The sequence below is a fragment of the Nuphar pumila genome, chromosome 7 (assembly GCF_984573655.1).
Source record: "Nuphar pumila chromosome 7, dmNupPumi1.hap1.1, whole genome shotgun sequence".
Taxonomy (NCBI): Eukaryota; Viridiplantae; Streptophyta; class Magnoliopsida; order Nymphaeales; family Nymphaeaceae; genus Nuphar; species Nuphar pumila.
The window spans coordinates 17,027,430-17,046,609 of NC_143255.1; the positions used below are offsets into that span (position 1 = coordinate 17,027,430).

At 40.5% G+C, this 19,180-nt stretch overlaps 1 protein-coding gene across 5 annotated transcripts in view; it reads left to right on the plus strand.

The window, feature by feature from the left end:
* Positions 1-19,180, plus strand: part of LOC149831313 (DNA polymerase epsilon catalytic subunit A-like) — a 154,462-nt gene that overhangs the window by 23,747 nt on the left and 111,535 nt on the right. For 4 of the 5 annotated variants that reach the window (XM_090013810.1, XM_090013813.1, XM_090013812.1 and 1 more), the window contains 2 exons: positions 15,510-15,623; positions 16,324-16,428. In XM_090013810.1, the coding sequence (XP_089869936.1) occupies positions 15,510-15,623; positions 16,324-16,428 (219 nt within the window). The remainder of the gene's footprint in view (positions 1-15,509; positions 15,624-16,323; positions 16,429-19,180) is intronic. The other variant, XM_090013811.1, reaches the window with a different exon arrangement.

Here is a 19,180-nt window from a genome sequence, read left to right on the forward strand (position 1 = left end):
ATTAGTTTTTACATACACATGCATGGCTTAAACCCTGAGACAAGCATACAACTCCTGTCAGGATCAACCAAGAAGCACCCCTTGATGACGTTGCAGCACTGGCCCGAAGGCCGTGCAACTGCGAAGCGTCATCTGCCGAACCCGACATGAAAATGTCACTGTAGAAAAGGAGAGCTGTATTGACTCTCCCCTAAGCCAACACATACCGAACATCCGAAAGCTCTTATAGCAGCAAGGGAACCAACAACAACCACATGTTGAAGAGTGGCCTACCAAAACTGCAAGACCAAGCCCTCGGGAAAGAATGCACAATGAACCTTGCAGCTGGGCTAGTGGCAACGAGAAGAAACTCAATTCCGCTGCGACAAAGGGGACAACACAGAGACCCGAAAAGCACCAGTCGTACATACAGTCATGTGCACGATGGTCATGCAGAGAATCCAAGCACCCCAAACACCTCGTGGTAAGCTAGCATAGCTCACAATCACGACGATGCTGGGCATCAGAGCCAACACTACTCATGCCCAAAGCATGAGCAACATGCCCAAAGCTCTACCCACTAGCTGGCACAACGGCCGAACGAGTGAGCAAGCAAGCCAGGGGTAGCAGACACGCCGGAAGCGAGAGAGGGGGAGCAAAGAGGGAGTTACCTGAGGATCGACAGGGCTTTCGATGAAGGCTATCCTCGCAAAAGCAACGAGGACGGCTCTGGATGACCAGAGGGTACAAAGAACAAGGAACAAAAGTTGTCAACGACACTGTCGTCGACGGCTGCTATCACCGACTACGGTGGTCACCGGTGGTAGCAGGGGAAAGAAGGTCGGTGAGGTCGCTCGCGGCGATTGTTGTCGGGGCCTGACGTAAAACACAATAGGGAGGCCAAGGGCCGAGACGAAAGGGGGAAGGTCGAGGATACCCTGGCGAGCCGTCGGCTGGAGGTCGAACGAGAGGAGACACTAGGGCTACCGATGGGGGGTAACAGTGGGAGAGCTAGGAGTGTCTCGTCGTCGAGACTCGCAGGGGAAAGGCTATGGTGGGGTAGGGCGAACACAAAGAGAGGGGAGTGAGCGATGGAGAGGATGTTCTTGGGGTCGTCGGCGCTCGGAGGTCACCTACGTCCTGCAACACAGGGGACGAAGACGGGTGAGCGAGAGGAGACAGAGTGGCGAGGGGTTTTTCCCCTTGCCGCTCTCAGACTGTCTTTTTAAAGACACAGGTTCTCTTGAACATTCGAGAATCCGGGTCGAGCTCAAATCCGGGTTCGATTCAGATCCGATCCAGGTCCGACACGACCGACAAACCTTGACACGTGTTCGACATGATTTTTTTCCCAAGGTTTTTACAACAATAACACAATTTAGTGGATATTGTCAAGTGGTTTGCTAGAGATCCATGATCATTAGTTGTTGATCATCAGTAGAAATTAGAGAACTTGATCTGCATGCCTTAAATTTAGGAGTTAGGAATTACTTGTGCTTCATTCCTTAAAATCTCGAAAATGATATGAATACAATGAGAGCACTGAGTACTATCTGGAGGCCTTGAAGCTTGAGAGTGATCATTGAGATGTATTCTGTATGCCATGTTTGTACAAATTCATTGTTTCTTCTCCTCAAATTGTTACTATTGAGAGCAAGTACTCCCCACTAGGCATCTGAAGCTGTGAAAACACAAGAAGTAGGGTGTCAGAATGCAAAGAATCCAGCGTACGAATCTCTCTAATGAATCGAATAAGTAAAAAGAACACAAATAAGATTCATGCAATATTTTAGAGGGACACGATTATAAAAAATTCATAATTCAAATAATCATTTATATAGTAGAGAACATTTAATAATTAACAAGGATCACAATTTAAGCAATACAAACATTTAACATGCATTAAGGAACAAACATCATGCATTCACCAATATATAACAACTGAGGGAACGAGTAAATATGCATGATCTAAGGTATAGCAGGAATATGCATGATTTCAGTGCAATGCATGAATAAATTATTATTATGTTTTATTATAGTTTTATTTTTATATGCATGTCCCTATTAAATGCACACAATTTAAGTTCATATTTTTAATTATCATTGCTCGCAGATACTCAAAATGGGTAAGAATTTTCGAGGTCAAGTAGGGTTTCCAAGGTAACTTAACACACAAGTTGTATTTTATTACTAGGTTCTAAACTTAGTCCTCGACCGATATCAGGAAACAACACCATCCATCAGAATATTAGAAAACATCTAATGTTGGGACACTAGGGAAAACATCCACAAGTGTCACTTCTTGGTATACCAAAACAACAACTGTGTCTATACACCCCCCAGACAAAGTGTTGGACTCTTCCTAAAACCGTGTCTAGAAGAAGAACCTTAATATCGGGTTCAGAGGCAGCAACAATGCACACGGAGTTTTAGTATCCTTACGGTTTTCCCAAAACCGCAATATCCAAGATCTTCACCCTACTTGACCTTAGAAACTTTACCCGTTTGATGTATCCGCGGACAACGATAATTAAAAAGAGGAACTTAAATTATGTTCATTTAATATGGACATGCATATAAAAAGAAAACTCTAATAAAAGATAATAATTTACTTATGCATTGTACTTAAATAATGTATATTCTTGCTATGCATTAAATCATGCATATTTACTTGTGATTTATGGATGAATGCATGATATATATTTTTTGCATACTAGCATGTCTTTAATGCTTAGTTAATGTTCCCTCTTGATATAAGATGTTTTCTCTTGTTTAATAATTGTTTCATGTTACTTACATGCTTACCTAAATTATGAAATTATCATTCATGCAATTCCTCTAAATTATTGCATGAATTCTTATCTGTATTATTTATGCTCATTTACTTTATTAGAGAGATTCGTACGCAGAATTCTTCGGATTTCTGACACCCTACTTTTATTGTTTTTCATAACATCATGTAATTAGTGAAGTGACTCGCTTCTAGGAGAGTTACGAGTGCTTCACGTTTGCTAGACAGTTTCACAGATAAATATCGTGACTTTGCTTTTCTTTACTTTTCGTTATATTTAATTATTTAGACACTCTGAAATTTTTTATGCAATTGTCTCAAGACTACTACTATTCATATTTATTTAATAAAAGTTGGTTTGTTATGGTGTGGATGATGAATGTGAGATCCCTAGTGGTTTGCTTGGTTATCCAATTGGGAGTAGAACTATAAAGGCCTCGAGTCTTTAGGAAGATTTCCGCAATGGTTTAATATTTTTTTTTTTGCATTTTCAAGGGGTATGAGTTGGGGTCGGTACGCGTTTGGTATAAGATCCACCACAAAATCTTACACTTTTATCATCATTTTAGTAATAAGTTTTGAATTTTGGTAAGTGAACCCTGTCCTGAAGTGTCAGCAAGTCGTGCCTCATACTCCATAGTAGTCTTCTTCACTGGTAAGACTATGTAATAGCTTCACTTAAAGCATGTGAATTTCTTATGATTGATTGCTTTCATGATTAAATTCTCTTTTGGTGTGAACTAATAACCTCTGGTGTAATTATATTAAATCAATTGTTTGAAAACAATCCCAAGTGGATGGGATCGATAAGGGTTTAATTTTTTGCAAAAAATTTGCACGTTGTAGATGTATGGACACATGGGTATTTCATCTTCCACTTGTGCTCTCGTGAACTGGCTGGAGCAGAGGGATTTTATGATGGATGCCATCCACATTCTGATCGAGATGATGACGGCGCAGGCGACGCAGACAACACATACGACACAGGCTTGCAGACGGCTACTTGTGTCCATTCCATCGAGGCCGTTCCGAACACAGGCGGCGTTTCCTTTGAGAGGTTCCTGAAGTTGGACCTGCCAACTTTTTCAGGGAAGGCCGAACCAGAGGCAGCTGAGAGCTGGGTCGAGGAGTCTGAGCGAGCGTTCGACGTCCTACCTGTCTCCGAGGACAGAAAGACCCTTTTTGGCAGGTTCTGTCTGAAGGGCGATGCCAAAAAGTGGTGGGACACCCTGCAGATGGTGAAGTACGTGGTTCCTTGGGAGGTCTTTATGGAGTAGTTTTTGGACACCTACTTTCCTTCCTACGCTTGGGAGCAGATGCAGCAACGGTTCCTTGAGCTTACTCAGGGAAACATGAGTTTGGTGGACTACACTACCAAATTCAGGAGCCTAGAGAGGTACTGTCCAAACTTGTTCGCTGACGACAAGGCGAGGGCGGCCAAGTTCGTGCGTGGGCTGAAAGATGGGCTGCGGGCCCGAGTGTTGACGAGCCAGCCTACTACCTTGGTCGATGCGATAGAGTCTGCTACAGTCCTGATAGAGGACTGAGAGAGGTTCAGGAATGCATTTCAGAAGGGAGGTGGCAACGAAGGTGGTTCTTTGGGCGGAACGAGGAAGATCCCACCTGCAGGCGGAAAGACACAAGGTGGCAAGATGCAGCGGACCCGTGAGGGGTGACAGCAGGGTGCACAGCGGGGTCAACCCCAGCAGCAGGGAAAGGCCTAGCCAGTATGTTGCAAGTGCGGCAAGAGCCATTATCTGGGCTTTTGTCCGATGTTCAAGGGGGTCTACTACCAGTGCCAGCAGTCGGGGCACATTTCTCCATATTGTCCGAACAAGCCAGCGGCTCATGGAGGACAGCAACAACATGAACCTCAGCAACAACAAGGTCAGCGCAAGACCAATGGGCGAGTCTACACGGCTACAACAACCACTTAGGGCGATCACACTGACCTGATTAAAGGTTTCTTCTTAGTCGTCGATCACTTTGCACGTGTGATGTTTGATTCAGGCCTGACCCATAGTTTTATTTCTGCTTTGTTTGCTAAATTGTTCGAATTGGTTCCTTCTAGCCTTAATAAGGCTCTTGATGTGATGTCACATATGGGTGCATCATCTTCTTGCGGGAAGTATTTTTCGGCAGTCTGCATGGTTATCGAGCGGCATGAGCGGTCTGCCGACTTGGTCATACTAGATATGACGTTTTATGATGTCATTCTGGGTATGGACTGGTTGTCCAAACATAATGCTACCCTCTAGTGTCGGGGCAATAAAGCTATTTTGGAGCGTCCTGATTTGTCTGCGTTGTTATTTCATTCGACGAGACTGATGAGCGAGGTGAAGATCGTCTCAACTTTGAAGATCTCCAAATATCACAAGCATGGTTGCATGGTGTTCTTGGCCAGTGTGTCTCGCATGACAGTCAGGCGATACCCTTGGAGCAGTTGGACGTTGTTCGCGAGTTCTCGGATGTCTTTTCCAAGGACTTGCTGGGTTTGTTACCACATCGAGAGATTGAGTTCTCGATCGAGCTAGTGCCTGGAACGACATCAGTTTCTCGAGCTCCATATCGCATGGCACCTGCAGAATTTGTGGAGTTGAAAAAGCAATTGCAGGAGCTTTTTAACAAAGGCTTTATAAGGCCGAGTGTATCTTCCTGAGGTGCATCGTTCCTCTTTGTTAAGAAGAAGGATGGTTCGATGCGGCTTTGTATTGATTACCGCATGTTAAACTAAGTGACGATGAAGAACATGTATCCCTTGCCTAGGATCGATGATTTGTTCGATCGACTGAGAAAGGCAAATGTGTTCTCGAAAATCGACCTTTGTTTTGGGTACCATCAATTGATAATCAAGGCGGAGGATATTCTGAAGACTGCATTCAGGTCTAGATACATACATTATGAGTTCTTGGTGATGTCTTTTGAACTCATCAATGCCCCTGTCACGTTTATGGACCTGATGAATCGAGTTTTTAGTTTATGGCTGGATTCCTTTGTCATGTGTTCATTGATGACATTCTTATCTACTCTGAGAGTGTGGAAGAGCACCGAGAACATCTACGAATCGTATTACAGACACTGAGAGAACATCAACTTTATGCTAAATTCTCGAAGTGCGAGTTTTGGATTGATAGGGTGATGTTTCTCAGCCACGTGATATCTGAGAGGGGCGTGGAGGTCGATCCAGTCAAGGTGGAGGCCGTGTTGTCTTGGGGGCAGCCGAAGACGGTGACTAACATCATGAGTTTCTTGGGATTGGCAGGCTACTATCGTCGATTCATCCACGACTTCTCGCATAAGCTGCTCCGATGACTCGGCTATTGCAAAAAGGAGTGAAGTTCGATTGGTCACCTCAGTGTGAGGAGAGCTTTCATGAGCTAAAGAAGAGGTTGACTACTCCCCCAGTTTTGACTTTGCCTTCTGGGACAAGTGGTTTCGTTGTGTACAGTGATGCTTAAGGAACCAGACTGGGCTGCGTTCTTATGCAGCACAAAAAGGTCATCACGTATGCTTCTCGACAGCTAAGGTGCACGAGAAGAATTACCCCACGCAGGATTTTGAGTTAGCGGCTGTGACGCCACTACCTTTATGGAGAGAACTTTGAGGCAAGGTTTTAAAACTCGCCGAGTCAACTCGGTGACTCGGCTCGGCTCAGCCCTCCAGCGAGTCAACCCGACAAGGCAAACTCGATTTTCTAAGACTCGGGCCTGACTCGGGTAAGTGCTGGGCCTGTTGAAGGAAAAAAAAAACTTCTAGTGCATATGAAATTGTTTTTATCTAGTTATGCATCAAAATTGTCACTAGATTACAGTGTGCATCACAAGGACCTTAAGAGAAGTCTTTCACTATGATTTGACCACAGCAATCCAATTCATCTTACTATAAGAAATATTTTGAAGGTAAAAATTAAGGAAATATCAGTCTTATCCATCACACGCTCAACTGTGTGCTTTCATCCTTGACTTTACAATTCTACGCATGTGTATTTTATGTTAACCTGTGACTTGTAGGTTCCATTAAAGACAATGCACCAGTAAAATTTTAACAACACATAACATAGATGTGCATTCCTAACATATTTGACAACACATCCAAAATTTCAAATCATTTATCTTACCATAACAAATTCAATGAAGGAGAACATAGAAAGTGCAGATCAACTGTAATAGAAAGCTTCTCTGAAATAAATGATGAACATAAAGGTATCAGGGGAAAATAAATAGATGGTTACAACAACACGAGAAAAAGAACAGATTTAGAAGGAGAAGTGATCAAACAGTTCTGAGAATTTCTCATGTTCCTTTACAAGAATGATCATTATGACTAGATCCAAGAAAAACAGACTCACCAACCAAATTAAAACCTCAAATCACAAGGATGAAACAACTATTTATCATTTCTCAACTATTTATCTTCTAGTGCATATTTGTATATTGTTTTTCTTTTAAAATCAAAAGTTAACAAAACCTGGTCTGAGTCACCGAGTTGACCCACCGAGTTACGAGTCAATAAAGAACGAGTTGAGTCCCGAGTCACGGGTTTTAAAACCTTGGTTTAAGGTCCTGTCCGATCATAAGAGCCTCAAGTATATATTCACTCAGCGTGACTTGAATTTAAGGCAGCGTAGGTGGTTGGAGTTCCTGAAGGACTACAACTTCTCCATCGCTTACCATCTTGGTAAGGCGAATGTGGTGGCATATGCGCTTAGTAGAAATGAGTCGATCAAAACAGCTAGCCTGATTGAGCGTAGTTGGGATCTGGTCGAGGAGTTCGTTAGATGACAGTCTTTTGCGGATGACTCCGGGCACATCCTTTGTGCAGGGATGCAGGCACGACCAAAGATCATATATTGGATCGAGGAACTTCAGGCAACCGATCCGGATTTTGAGAAGTTATGTGTGAGTGCCCAGAAGCGAGAGTCATAATTTCGTCGAGTTGAGGACAAGACCATCATGTTTGGAGACAGATGGTGGGTCCCGAAGGTATTACAGGAGGAGTTGATGAGTGAAGCCCACTGGTCTAGATATTCCGTTCACCCTGTTTCCACCAAGATGTTCAAAGATCTTCAAAGTACTTACTAGTGGAATGGGATGAAGCGGGACATCGCGGAGTTCGTGTCCCGGTGTCTCACTTGTCAACAGGTGAAGATTGAACACCAGAGACCTGGTGGACTTCTTCAGCCACTTGAGATCCCAAAGTGGAAGTGGGACGACATCTCGATGGATTTCATCATAGGGTTGCCTAAGACCTGACGACAGCAGGATGCCATTTGGGTGATAGTGGATCGTTTGACGAAGAGTGCCCATTTTCTTTCGATCAAGATCAGTCAGAGCTTGGAGAGTTTGGCCGATCTCTATGTAGATGAGATCGTTAGACTTCATGGGGTCCCGCGTTCAATAGTGTCAGATCGAGATCCGCGTTTCACATCTCGATTCTGACGCCATTTGCAGAGGGCCTTAGGTACTACGTTGAAGTTCAGTACTGCGTTTCACCCACAGGCGGATGGGCAGACGGAGCATACGATCCAGACGCCCGAGGACATGTTGAGAGCGTGTGCTTTGGATTGGTTGGGACAAGCATGTGAAGCTTGCAGAGTTCTTGTAAAACAACAACTTTCATTCTAGTATCGGTATGACCCCATACGAAGCTCTGTATGGCCGACCATGTAGATCCCTTGTGTGCTAGGATGAGGTTGGAGTGAGAGTAATAGAGTCTCCAAAGATCATTCGGCATTATGTAGACCAAGTGCGTTTGATCCGACAGAGGTTGGTTGCAGCGCAGAGTAGGCAAAAGCACTAGCCGATCAGCGGCATAGAGAGCTCAGTTTTGAGGTTGGTGATCACGTGTTCGTATGGATTTCGCCTATGAAGGGTGTCTTTCGGTTCAGAAAGAAGGAGAAGCTTAGTCCTTGGTATATCGGACCCTTTGAGGTTCTTGGTTGAGTTGGGGAGACCGCGTGCCGAGTAGCACTTCTTCCTCAGTTTTCGCAGATCCACGATGTGTTCCATGTCTCGATGTTGAGGAAGTATGTACTTGGCCTCTCACATGCGATTCATTATAAGGCGATCGAGGTACATCCTGATTTAACGACAGTGTAGAGACCTGTTGAGATTGTTGATCGTCAAGAGAAGACACTACGTAGTAGAACGATCCCATTCGTGAAGGTGCGCTGACAACATCAGAGACTGGATGAGTGCACTTGGGAGCCTGAGATGGATATGCGTCAATACTACCCACACTTATTTGGTACATTTAAATTTCGAGGACAAAATTCTTTTAAGGGGGTAGGGATGTAATATCGTGTATTTTCGTACTTAGTCATTTTATGAGATTTTCGACAATTTGGCTAAGTCTGGGAGAAAAATTGTTTGAGCCTCGATTTTAGACCGATGCTTTTGAGTCTGGGCTTGGCACATGTGTCATCGACAAGGTCGAGACGAGCCAATCGAAATGTGAGAAAGAGTTTTATTTTTTATTTTTAAATTCAAGCAAAATTCGGGTTATTTTCGGGCAAAATTTGGAATTTGATATTTGTGTAATATGTCGTTGGATGCGTCTCAGAATTCTGAGCACAAGGATATTTTACTTTCCTGAATTCGAGTTCCAGTTGGCCCGAAAATCGCAGTTTTTAAAAAATTGAGTAGTTTGTCAAAATGGATCCGGAGTTGGGTTAGGTTAGATCCGGTGCATATGATCTGAATTAGTATGAGTTTGTATCTAATTCAAGACCCACTTTAATCTAGGTCTGATCCAGATTTCGATCCAATTTTGTTTTGGATATGGGTTTGGATTTTTGGATCCGGATCCAAATCCATGTCCAAAAACATTTTAGCTTTAAATTCAGTTTAAAGCTTTAAAATAGAGTTAGTTGGGGTTAAAAAAAGACTCCTAGAATAATTAAACTAACTTTGGAAATTTGAAATTTAATAATTAATTATTAAATTAAATTTTATTAATTCCGAAAATTGGGTTTAGCGCTGAGTAGGACTTCTTAAAATAGTCCTCCTACTTACCTAAGAAGCCCCAAGAGGAATTAAGGACTTCTAAAGGATTTTGAAAGTTTTGAAAAAAAAAGTCAACATGGAAAGTTTTTAAAAGCTTGGAGACTAGGGGAGAGTTTCTCATATTGGAGACTCTCCGGCCCTTTCTGCCTTTTATAAAGGGCCGGAGAAGGCGGGGGGGGGGGGTCACCCCCTCTCAGTCTCTTTATATAACAAAAAAAAAAGAAGGGAAAGGAAGAAAGAAGGGAAAGAGGAGAGAGAAAAAGAAAGGAAAGAGAAGGAGAGGAAAAAGAGGAAGACGGAGGAAGAAGGAGAAGCCTTCTTCTCAAGCCATCAACTCCTTTCCACCATTGTTTTTCCTTGATTCTCTTTGATTCAAGCACAAGGTACGGGTCTCCTCTCTTGAATCGAGTGAGGTATTGATTACGAGTGAGATTTTCATGCAACATCTTGCTGGAAATCCATATTATATGTGGAAATATGGATGGAACCCTTGTATGCATGAAAGAGGATTCATGGATCCTCTTCCATGGGTGCATTGATGGTTCTTTTCATTCGATCTTTAAATAAAAATTTTGTATAACTCATATACGTTTATTTAAAAGCCTATTCTTGGTGGAAATCGATGTCTCGTAGATGTATCATGTTGTAGATTAGTTTAGATACATATAAAAGATGTTGAATCAAGGTTGTTGCTTGTATTCATAAATCTACGTATGCTTGTTGCCCACATGAATCGATTGATACTTCACACCCTTTTTCATAGATGTATTATATAGTTATGAGATTCCATGGTTAATTATGTTTAGGTGATAACGTGTTGCATGGGTACACTGTTTCTTTTTTTAAAAAAGAAAATTTTATGAATATACAGCACTATGCTGTTTTTGTTTGGGCGTCATGGTCTGACCGGCAGACCAGCCGAGCCCTGCTCGTCTGGCCAGATCCGGCCAGACCTGGACCGTTGGGGTGCATTCTCGTCACGCCTGTTCACGACAGGCGTTGGGGTGGTCTGGCACGCAGCCAAACCCACCCAGCTGACCCAGTCGGCTGGGTCAGATACTCAGCCCAGCCGACCCAGTCGGCTGGGGCTGACTGCCCCATCTAGGCTCAGCACACAAAAATATTTTTAAACTAAATCTTTTTTTTTGTTCTTCCAACCCATGCCCAGCCGAGTACTCGGCTGGGGCTCCACTGCCATCAGGCTCGGCCTGTCAGGCCAGCCAGCCCACCCCAACAAAACCCTTTTATTTTATTTTTTTTTGTTACAGATGGAATCTGCCAGCACTTGGCAAGTGCTGCCAGACCCGCAGGCACTGGGTATTGCCCAGCCGAGCCCAACTCGGCTGGGCTGCCAGTTGGCTCGGCCTCTCAGGCCAGCCGAACTGGGTTCGGCTTGTCTGACAGCCAGCCCAAACCAAAGATTTCATGCAGTGATATTATTTATTTATTTTTGCTGCCCAGCCGAGCCACTTGGCTGGGCTCTAAAGAAAAACATGACAGGCTGGGCCAGCTGTACCCACAGCCTACAGCCTGCTGCCAGCCGATCCCACTCGGCTGGGCCATGTGGCACAAAAAAAGGAGTTGGGCCTGTTACCAACATGCCAGCACTTGTTTATGAACATATTCGAAATACTGGAAATTTGAAACATGCTGCAACCTCACATAATATGCATATTCAACATGCATGAACCTACAGTTTTAATTTTTCTTAAATGGATATGCTTCCTGCATGAATATGACTCTTATGCTCATAACAAAAACACAAGCATAATCAAAATTTCATCGATAATTCATGCTTACACAAACAAAACAACATCATCCAGTTGTCCTTCAACAGGATATTCCTGAAAACCAAAACTGTCAAGAACAAACACATAATAAACTATATTTTCCCATGTAATAAAATTCTGTTTTGGTGTAAATATGACATGCACAGAAAAATTTTTGTTGCTAGGTGTATAAAATAAAAAATACCACCATGAAAACACGATTTACAAAACCCCATCCTTGTATTTTAGAGTAAATAGTTAGATTTACTCTTTTCCCATGGATTTTTCTCAAAAACACCACACGGAAATCAAATCCATGTTCTCTTTCTCATCCGAAACAAGAGAGAAACCCGTACCTTGCAAGAGAATAAAAAAATCAATGGTGGAAAAGCTTGGAGCTGGAAAAATGGCTTCTTCTTCTTCCTTCCTTTCCTCTCTCCTTCTCTCTCTTTCCTCTCTTTTTTTTCTCTTTCCCTCTTTACATTCCTTTCTTCCTCTTTCTCTCTCTTTTTTTTCTCTTTCCCTCTTTACATTCCTTTCTTCCTCTTTCTCTCTTTCCTTTCTTTTTTTTTTCTTTAAGTAAAAGATGAGAGAGAGAGAGGGAGGGGGGGTGACGCCCCCCCCCCCCCTCCTTTTCTCCAGCTCTCTCTTCTTGAGAGACTTCCCAAAAATTATGGAAACTCCCTCTCTATAGTTAGTTTCCAATTTTTTTTTAAACACTTCCATATGTTGACTTTTCCTCTCTTTTATAAATTCCAACTTTCCTAGAACTCTCTTATGTAAGCTTAGGGACTCTTTTACAGAGTCCCACTCAGCCCTACAAACAAATTTTAGAATTGATATTAATTAATTAAAATTATTCATAACTTTTCAAAAATAACCAAATTAACCCCAAACACTTTTTAACTATAATTAACCCCAAAATAAAACTTTAAATTGAATTTAAAGCTAGGAAAGACATGGAGCATGGATTTGGATCCAGATTCGGATACAGATCCAAGATCCAAACCCATACCCAAATTAAAAATGGATCAAGACTTGGATCAAACCCAGATTTAAGTAGGACCTACATAGGATCCAAACCCATGAAAATTCTGATCGTAGGCCTTGGATCCAGTCCGATCCAATCCCGGATCCATTTCGACAAATCGCTCCTTTTTTAGAAAAACATGATTTTCGGGCAAACCGTAGCCCGAATCGAGGAAAATAAAGTACCGTTGCGCTCAGAATTCCGAGATGCATCCAACGACATATAACACACATATGAAATTTCGATTTTCGTCTGAAATTATCTCAAATTTCACTTGAATTTAAAGGTCAAAAATAAAACTCTCTACCACATTTTGATTGGCTCGCCTCGACCTTGTCGATGAGACCTGGGTCAAACCCGGATTCAAAGGTATCAGTCTAAAAATAGAGCCTCAAACAATTTTTCCCCCAGACTTAGACAAATTTTCTAAAATCTCAAGAAAAGTCTAAGTACCAAAAATACGCGATCTTACACCCCGGGTCTCTGGGAAGATTTCTGCAATGGTTTAATTTTTTTTTTTGCATTTTCAAGGGGTATGAGTTGGGGTTGTTACGGTAGAGGCTGTTAGAGGTGAACCCAAGGTTGTTAAATGCGATGAGGCGAAGCGAGGCGTTGAGCCTGCGCTTCGCCTCTGAGGCGTACGCCTCTCACAACTGGTATGGAAGTGAAGCGGTGGGAGTGGAGGCAGGGAGCGGCAGAGGAGCAGTTGGGCGGCACGTGGCGGTGGATCCACCGACACTTGGGGTTAGCACAGCCGACGAATCGAGCGGAGGAGGAAGACTTGGGGATGAAGGAGGGGGTTTTGGAGGTTGATGAGGGGCAATTTGCGCATCACAACATGCCTCAGTACCTTGAGCGTGCGCCTCGCCTCTGAGGCGTACGCTTCAGTTACTGAGGCGTACGCCTCTCACAACACTGGGTGAACCTACACACCTTAGGAGCCGTGAGCGATTTGGGGGCCGGTCCGTTTGCAAGGGCGAGGGCTTTTGCGATTTTTTTCAAGAGTACATTTCTACCCTTTTTCCACTTAAGGAAGTGGGTTAAGGTAAAAAATCTTTATTCTATATGTATGTAAACTTGTTGAATATTTGTATGCCTATATTTTTATTTGGTTGTTAATTGGTTATGTTTTATTTTAAATATTTTGATGTCGTCTTCACGTTCATCTTATATAGATGATCCTGCATGGGAATACTATAAAAACATGAATGTACCACGACCAAGGTCATCAATGAGATGCGTGTTTTGTGGTTATAATATTAGAGGTGTACTGCATAGATTTAAGCAACATATTATAAGTGTTCATCAAAATCTACGTCCATGTAATTATCGATCTATTCTTGCCACTTTTCGTGCTGATGTTATTGCTGAACTGGAAGAAATTCAAAGAAGAATTTTGTAAAGATGCAAAGAAGGATTTTCAACCATTGTTGCAGATTCTGAAGATGATGACCCACTTGTAAAAAAAATGGCCGAAGATAAAGAGATCATCGTGCTGCAGTTGGATGCAACACTGATTGTATGGTTGTATTTTGTGCAATTCATCATTGTTTCATGTGTTATGATTTTTTTTTAGAATTTTTGCTGATTTTTGCTGATTTTTATTGATTTTTTTGGAATTTTTGATTAAAAATTTGCGATATGATACGATACGGTGTTAAGTGTTACTTTGGGACCAGCCGATACAGGTAACGGTATGGTACACACAACTTTAAAACAACATACAATCACTTTTTTTCAAAAGGTAATGCTTAATTCTTAAAAGTTACAAATGCTGGTCAATTTTCGTTCTCAGAAAAGAGAGAAAACATGCACTTCTGAGATAGAATGCATTAATAGCATAGCATTTATAAAGGGAAACTTTGTATAGCTTAATGGGGATTAGTCCTATATTGAAGAGGAGAAGGAAGTGAAAAGCCTTGGGTGCCTATAAAAGAAAGAGGGTTCCAATTCCCCATCTTTACTGCACATAGAAGGCTCTTTATCTTTTTCAAAATTCATAGCTGTAAAGGGCGGGAAGAGGGGGCACATTTTTTAACAGTTTAAATATTTTGCTAATATGTTTTTTACCGTATAATAAAGGTCTGACTTGGACGGGAACCAAGCTGGAGCCCGACTCGATAAGATGTCGCATTGGTCTCGGCCTGATTTTTATCAGGCAGTGTCCTCAAAGTGTGGCCCAAGCTCGATTGGATCCAGGCCGGGTACTTGACAGCCTGTGGGCTACCCACCCGGGTGTCCACCCCTATACATCCAAATGCAACTACCAAGAAAATGACTTCACATCTAAATTGCTAGATTTAATGTTATTTTTGGAAACCTTTTTTGCAATAAAACCTAGAAATTGTGTATAAGATGGACGGCTTTGAGATAGCTCTTGAAGAGCCTCTCAATATGCATTTTTGCATTGTCGACTTCACATCTAACTTTAAACTAGAATTGTATTAATCTTACGTGAGTTAAACTGATTGATATGATGAGAATACTATTAAAAGCAATGACATTTTTGAAAATACATAGTTATTTTTGGGGGATATAGTGAGTCTCTTTTAGTGGGAAACGAAAAGTGAAATAAGTTTTCAAAAAGGTGCACTTTTGTCATTTGAGTGTGAAAAATGGTGACTTTTTTTACCCCACAAAGTAACTATGATTTTTTAAAAATGCCATGTATTTTAATGGTGCTTTGTTCATTTCATTCAATTGAACTCTGCTAATATTAACATATGCAAAGTGCGCTTCATATTCTATGGTATTGTGTGATGTTTTTATCATGTTCTATTCAAGAAATTATGATATAGTGTACTGTAGCAATATTCTAAATGTCATTGTTATATATGTATGTATGTATGTATGTATATAAAACAAGTCTTTATGTGCATACGTGAGATTTACCTTGATTCAGATGAATGAATTTTTAATTTATGTTTTTTAATCAGCAATTGATTGCCAACCTTGACCGAGATCTCCAATATGCAATAAAGGTAGAGGGCAAGATGGAGTTAGATTCAGTTGCTAATTATGAAGATGTGAAGGAAGCTATTACTGCAAAGGTGCTTGCTTACTATTCTTTACTATTAATTTGTGCCGAGATACTTTGATTGCTTGGATATTTATCCATCTTGTTGACGAATTCGCTGTTTGGCTAAGCGTTCTTACCGGTACATAATTTATGTTTTCCGAAACAGACATTACTGAAAGCATTGTGAAGGCTAAGACAAATAGTTTTTATGCATACATACACACGTCGTTCATATGTTCATACAACACGTAAATGTATTTACGTGTTTACATGTATCTATGCATGAATGATCACACATTATGTGCAATAAATGCATCATTTTAAAACCATGTTAGTTCTAAACAATCCAGAGACAAAATATTACTATTTTGTTTTATAACCACTTTTCTGTGAGTCCTTTTTTGTAATTGTAATATTTAAAAATTTTCAATTTTCTCAAAGGTCTAATTTTGAGATAATTTACCTTTTTTTCGAGTTTTTGTTAATTTAATATGGGCATTTATAAAGGTGACCGACATGCATATATGCATACAGGCACACAAATATGTTTAGATGCACATGTATATATGTCCAACTGCCTTCATTTTTGGTAATATCCACTTTGGAAAGCATAAACTATTCACTGAACCGAATGTCTAGCTGAACACCAATTTGGCGTTATTAATTCAGTACTGTTAGTATTCTAGCATTCATATAGCTTTATTTTCTGTCTTGTTCCTATCTGCTTCTAGCTTGCACTGCTGCGTGATGAGCCAAACCGTGATGAATGTCCTCTTATATATCATCTTGACGTGGCTGCGATGTACCCAAACATCATTTTGACCAATCGGCTTCAGGTATTAGATGTTGGTATTTGTGTTTATGTTTTTGTTATGGAAAGTTCCTGCAATTTGCATTGAAGTTTGTTTCTTATGGAAGTTTTAATTATGATATTGTCGTGGAATTTAATTGCTAATCAATCCCTTGGAATTCATGATTCTAACAGTTGATTTGCATGCTTTGTGAAATCTTGTTGTGGTCGGACTGGTTTATGATTGTAAGTTTTGATTGAATGGCAATTACTTTTTTATGTCAGTCTTAAACTAATCACTCAGGGAATATTTTTATGTTAATCAAGATCAGGCTTTGCACCAAAATTTGATGCAAAATACGGCAGTTTTTTAATGTCTAAACAACAAGATCGAAGTCATATAATACATTTTTTGGGTTCCATTATGTATATAACGCCTGAGATTATGATTTTCTACTAGTTAGCTTGGTACTATCAATAATACCAAATGTTTTGTGTTTCACACACAAATATAATTGCATTTGCTACTCATGGCTCCTTGGACAAATCTTACAATTCCTTATCCTTACGATTTGTTAAGACGCGAAATGTAAGACTAACATATTTGAGGGTTTTATTAATCTTTTATTATTACCGCAACTTAGAAGTGGCAGTCATGTAATTTTTGTTAATTTTCTTTTTCTTTTTCTCACACCACTTATGATTGGCATATTGTAAAAAACAGTTTCAATTTGAACATAATTCTAGTTGCCACTTTAAATTCATATAAGTAATGAAACATAGGTGCTGCCTCACCTTGGAGTTGGAGGCCATTGGCTGCTAGAGTATTCCATCCTCCTTTCTCAATAACAATAGGCCTGATTTTCATGGTATGAAAGCCTATTTTCAGTTTTTGTATCCATGAATTTATATTGTCTTCGTCGGTTTAGTGTTCTTGACTTATTTCTGTGTTTGGTTTTCCTTTCCTCTCTCTCTCTGTTTTCTCTTTCCCTGACGTTCACTCTTCCCTCTTCCTTCTTTTTTCCCTCTATTTTCCCTACTCTTTCTTCCTTTCTTTTCCTTGTTCTTTTTCCTTCTCTCTTCACACAGATGCAAAGGATTAATCTAACTTTAAGCCCTTTATATTGATGTTTACATTTTTCAATTGATGGAAATGGCAACCATTAAAAGCAATGGTATTTTTGAAAATACACAGTTAATTTTAAGGGCAGAATTGGTGTTAGCTAGGTGGTTAGTTACTCAACACTTGGTCGTTAAAAGCATAGCCTCTATGGTTATATATAACTTATGAAATCTAAGAACATTCTTAATTTTTTGAGGAATGATTATAGTTGTACTCTCTTATGTGCGTATCTGATGTGTTGATGAATATTTTGAGGAATGATTATAGTTGTACTCTATTATGTGTGTATTTAATGTGTTGATGAAAATTATGAGAAGTTTGTATAGAGTTACCAGTCGCGGGAAGCGGGAAGCGAGGTACTTTCAAAAATTTAGGAAGAGGGGAAGCGTGGGACCACTTAGAAGAAAATTTCGAACGGTCTCGAAAGTGACCTAGGAAGCAAACCGAAAGCAACCTAGGAAGCGAGGGGGAAGCGAAAAAAATAAAAAAATGGGGGAAGCGTGGGGGACCACTTTTTTTGGGAAGCGCGCTTCCCATCCATAAATGGGAAGCGCATTTCCCATAAAAGGGAAACACACTTCCTATAAAAGGGAAGCACGCTTCACAAAAAAGGGGGATGCTTCCCCTCACGCTTCGGAAGCGCGACGTTTCGCGCTTCCGAAGCGCACTTCCCCTTTTACCTAGGCGCTTCCGGTAACTCTGGTTTGTATCCAAACACAAATCATCATTCATCATGCTCTAATAACTTGCAAGTAACAATTCATGAATAAACTTTAACCGAGAAAAATCTATGAGCTATGTGAGTAAAGCGCATGTACGGGTGTACATGTTCTTATAATTGAAATACAAAGGTTCTTTGAGACCCTTTTCATTAACATTCAATTTGTGTCAAATAAGGGTGCCGGTATAGGGTACAAAACAAGTACAAAGGGTATGATGCAGGAATTTCTAAAAGCACATGCATAGAAGTAGGATTATATACGGGTGTGTATCTGTGGCATACCTATACATATACACACAGAAACACCGGCAACTATATTGCATTTTACGAAATGCTATACATTTGAAGCTATAGACTGTCAATTGTGAACTAAAGGGCTAATACATGCCAAAGATATATAGTTAAGTAATAATTAATAACATAGTCATAGATATCGATGATATTTTAAAAAATCGCGATATTATCACTGTAAGATTGAAAAAAATGTAAAGGAAAAGTCTTTCGATATTATGAAAATATTGATAGTTTATATATATCACGATAATATAATGGTGTTTTGTGATTACAATAACTCTGGATGCAAAGAATGAAAAAAGGGAGGAAGGAAAGAAGAAAGAAAGGAGGAAGGAAAGAAGGAATTGCTTTATATTTTTATTTTATGTTTTAAAATTTGAGATTTTCTTGAGATTTATTGAAAAACCTATAATATGCTATGATATTTTGTCTTGCCAAGATATAGCCGAGACCGATATTTCTGACAATGATTAATAAGAAAAAAATATACAATTAACATTAGGCACTTTTGATCCTTACTGACTACACATTGACTGGATCATAAAATAGATAAAATGGGTCAGGCAAAGTCTAAAACCCAATTGACACAATCCCAAGAGCTGGTAGAAGTACCCATGTTGCAGAGCATTCAGTAGTAACGATCATTGTCGATCTTGAAGC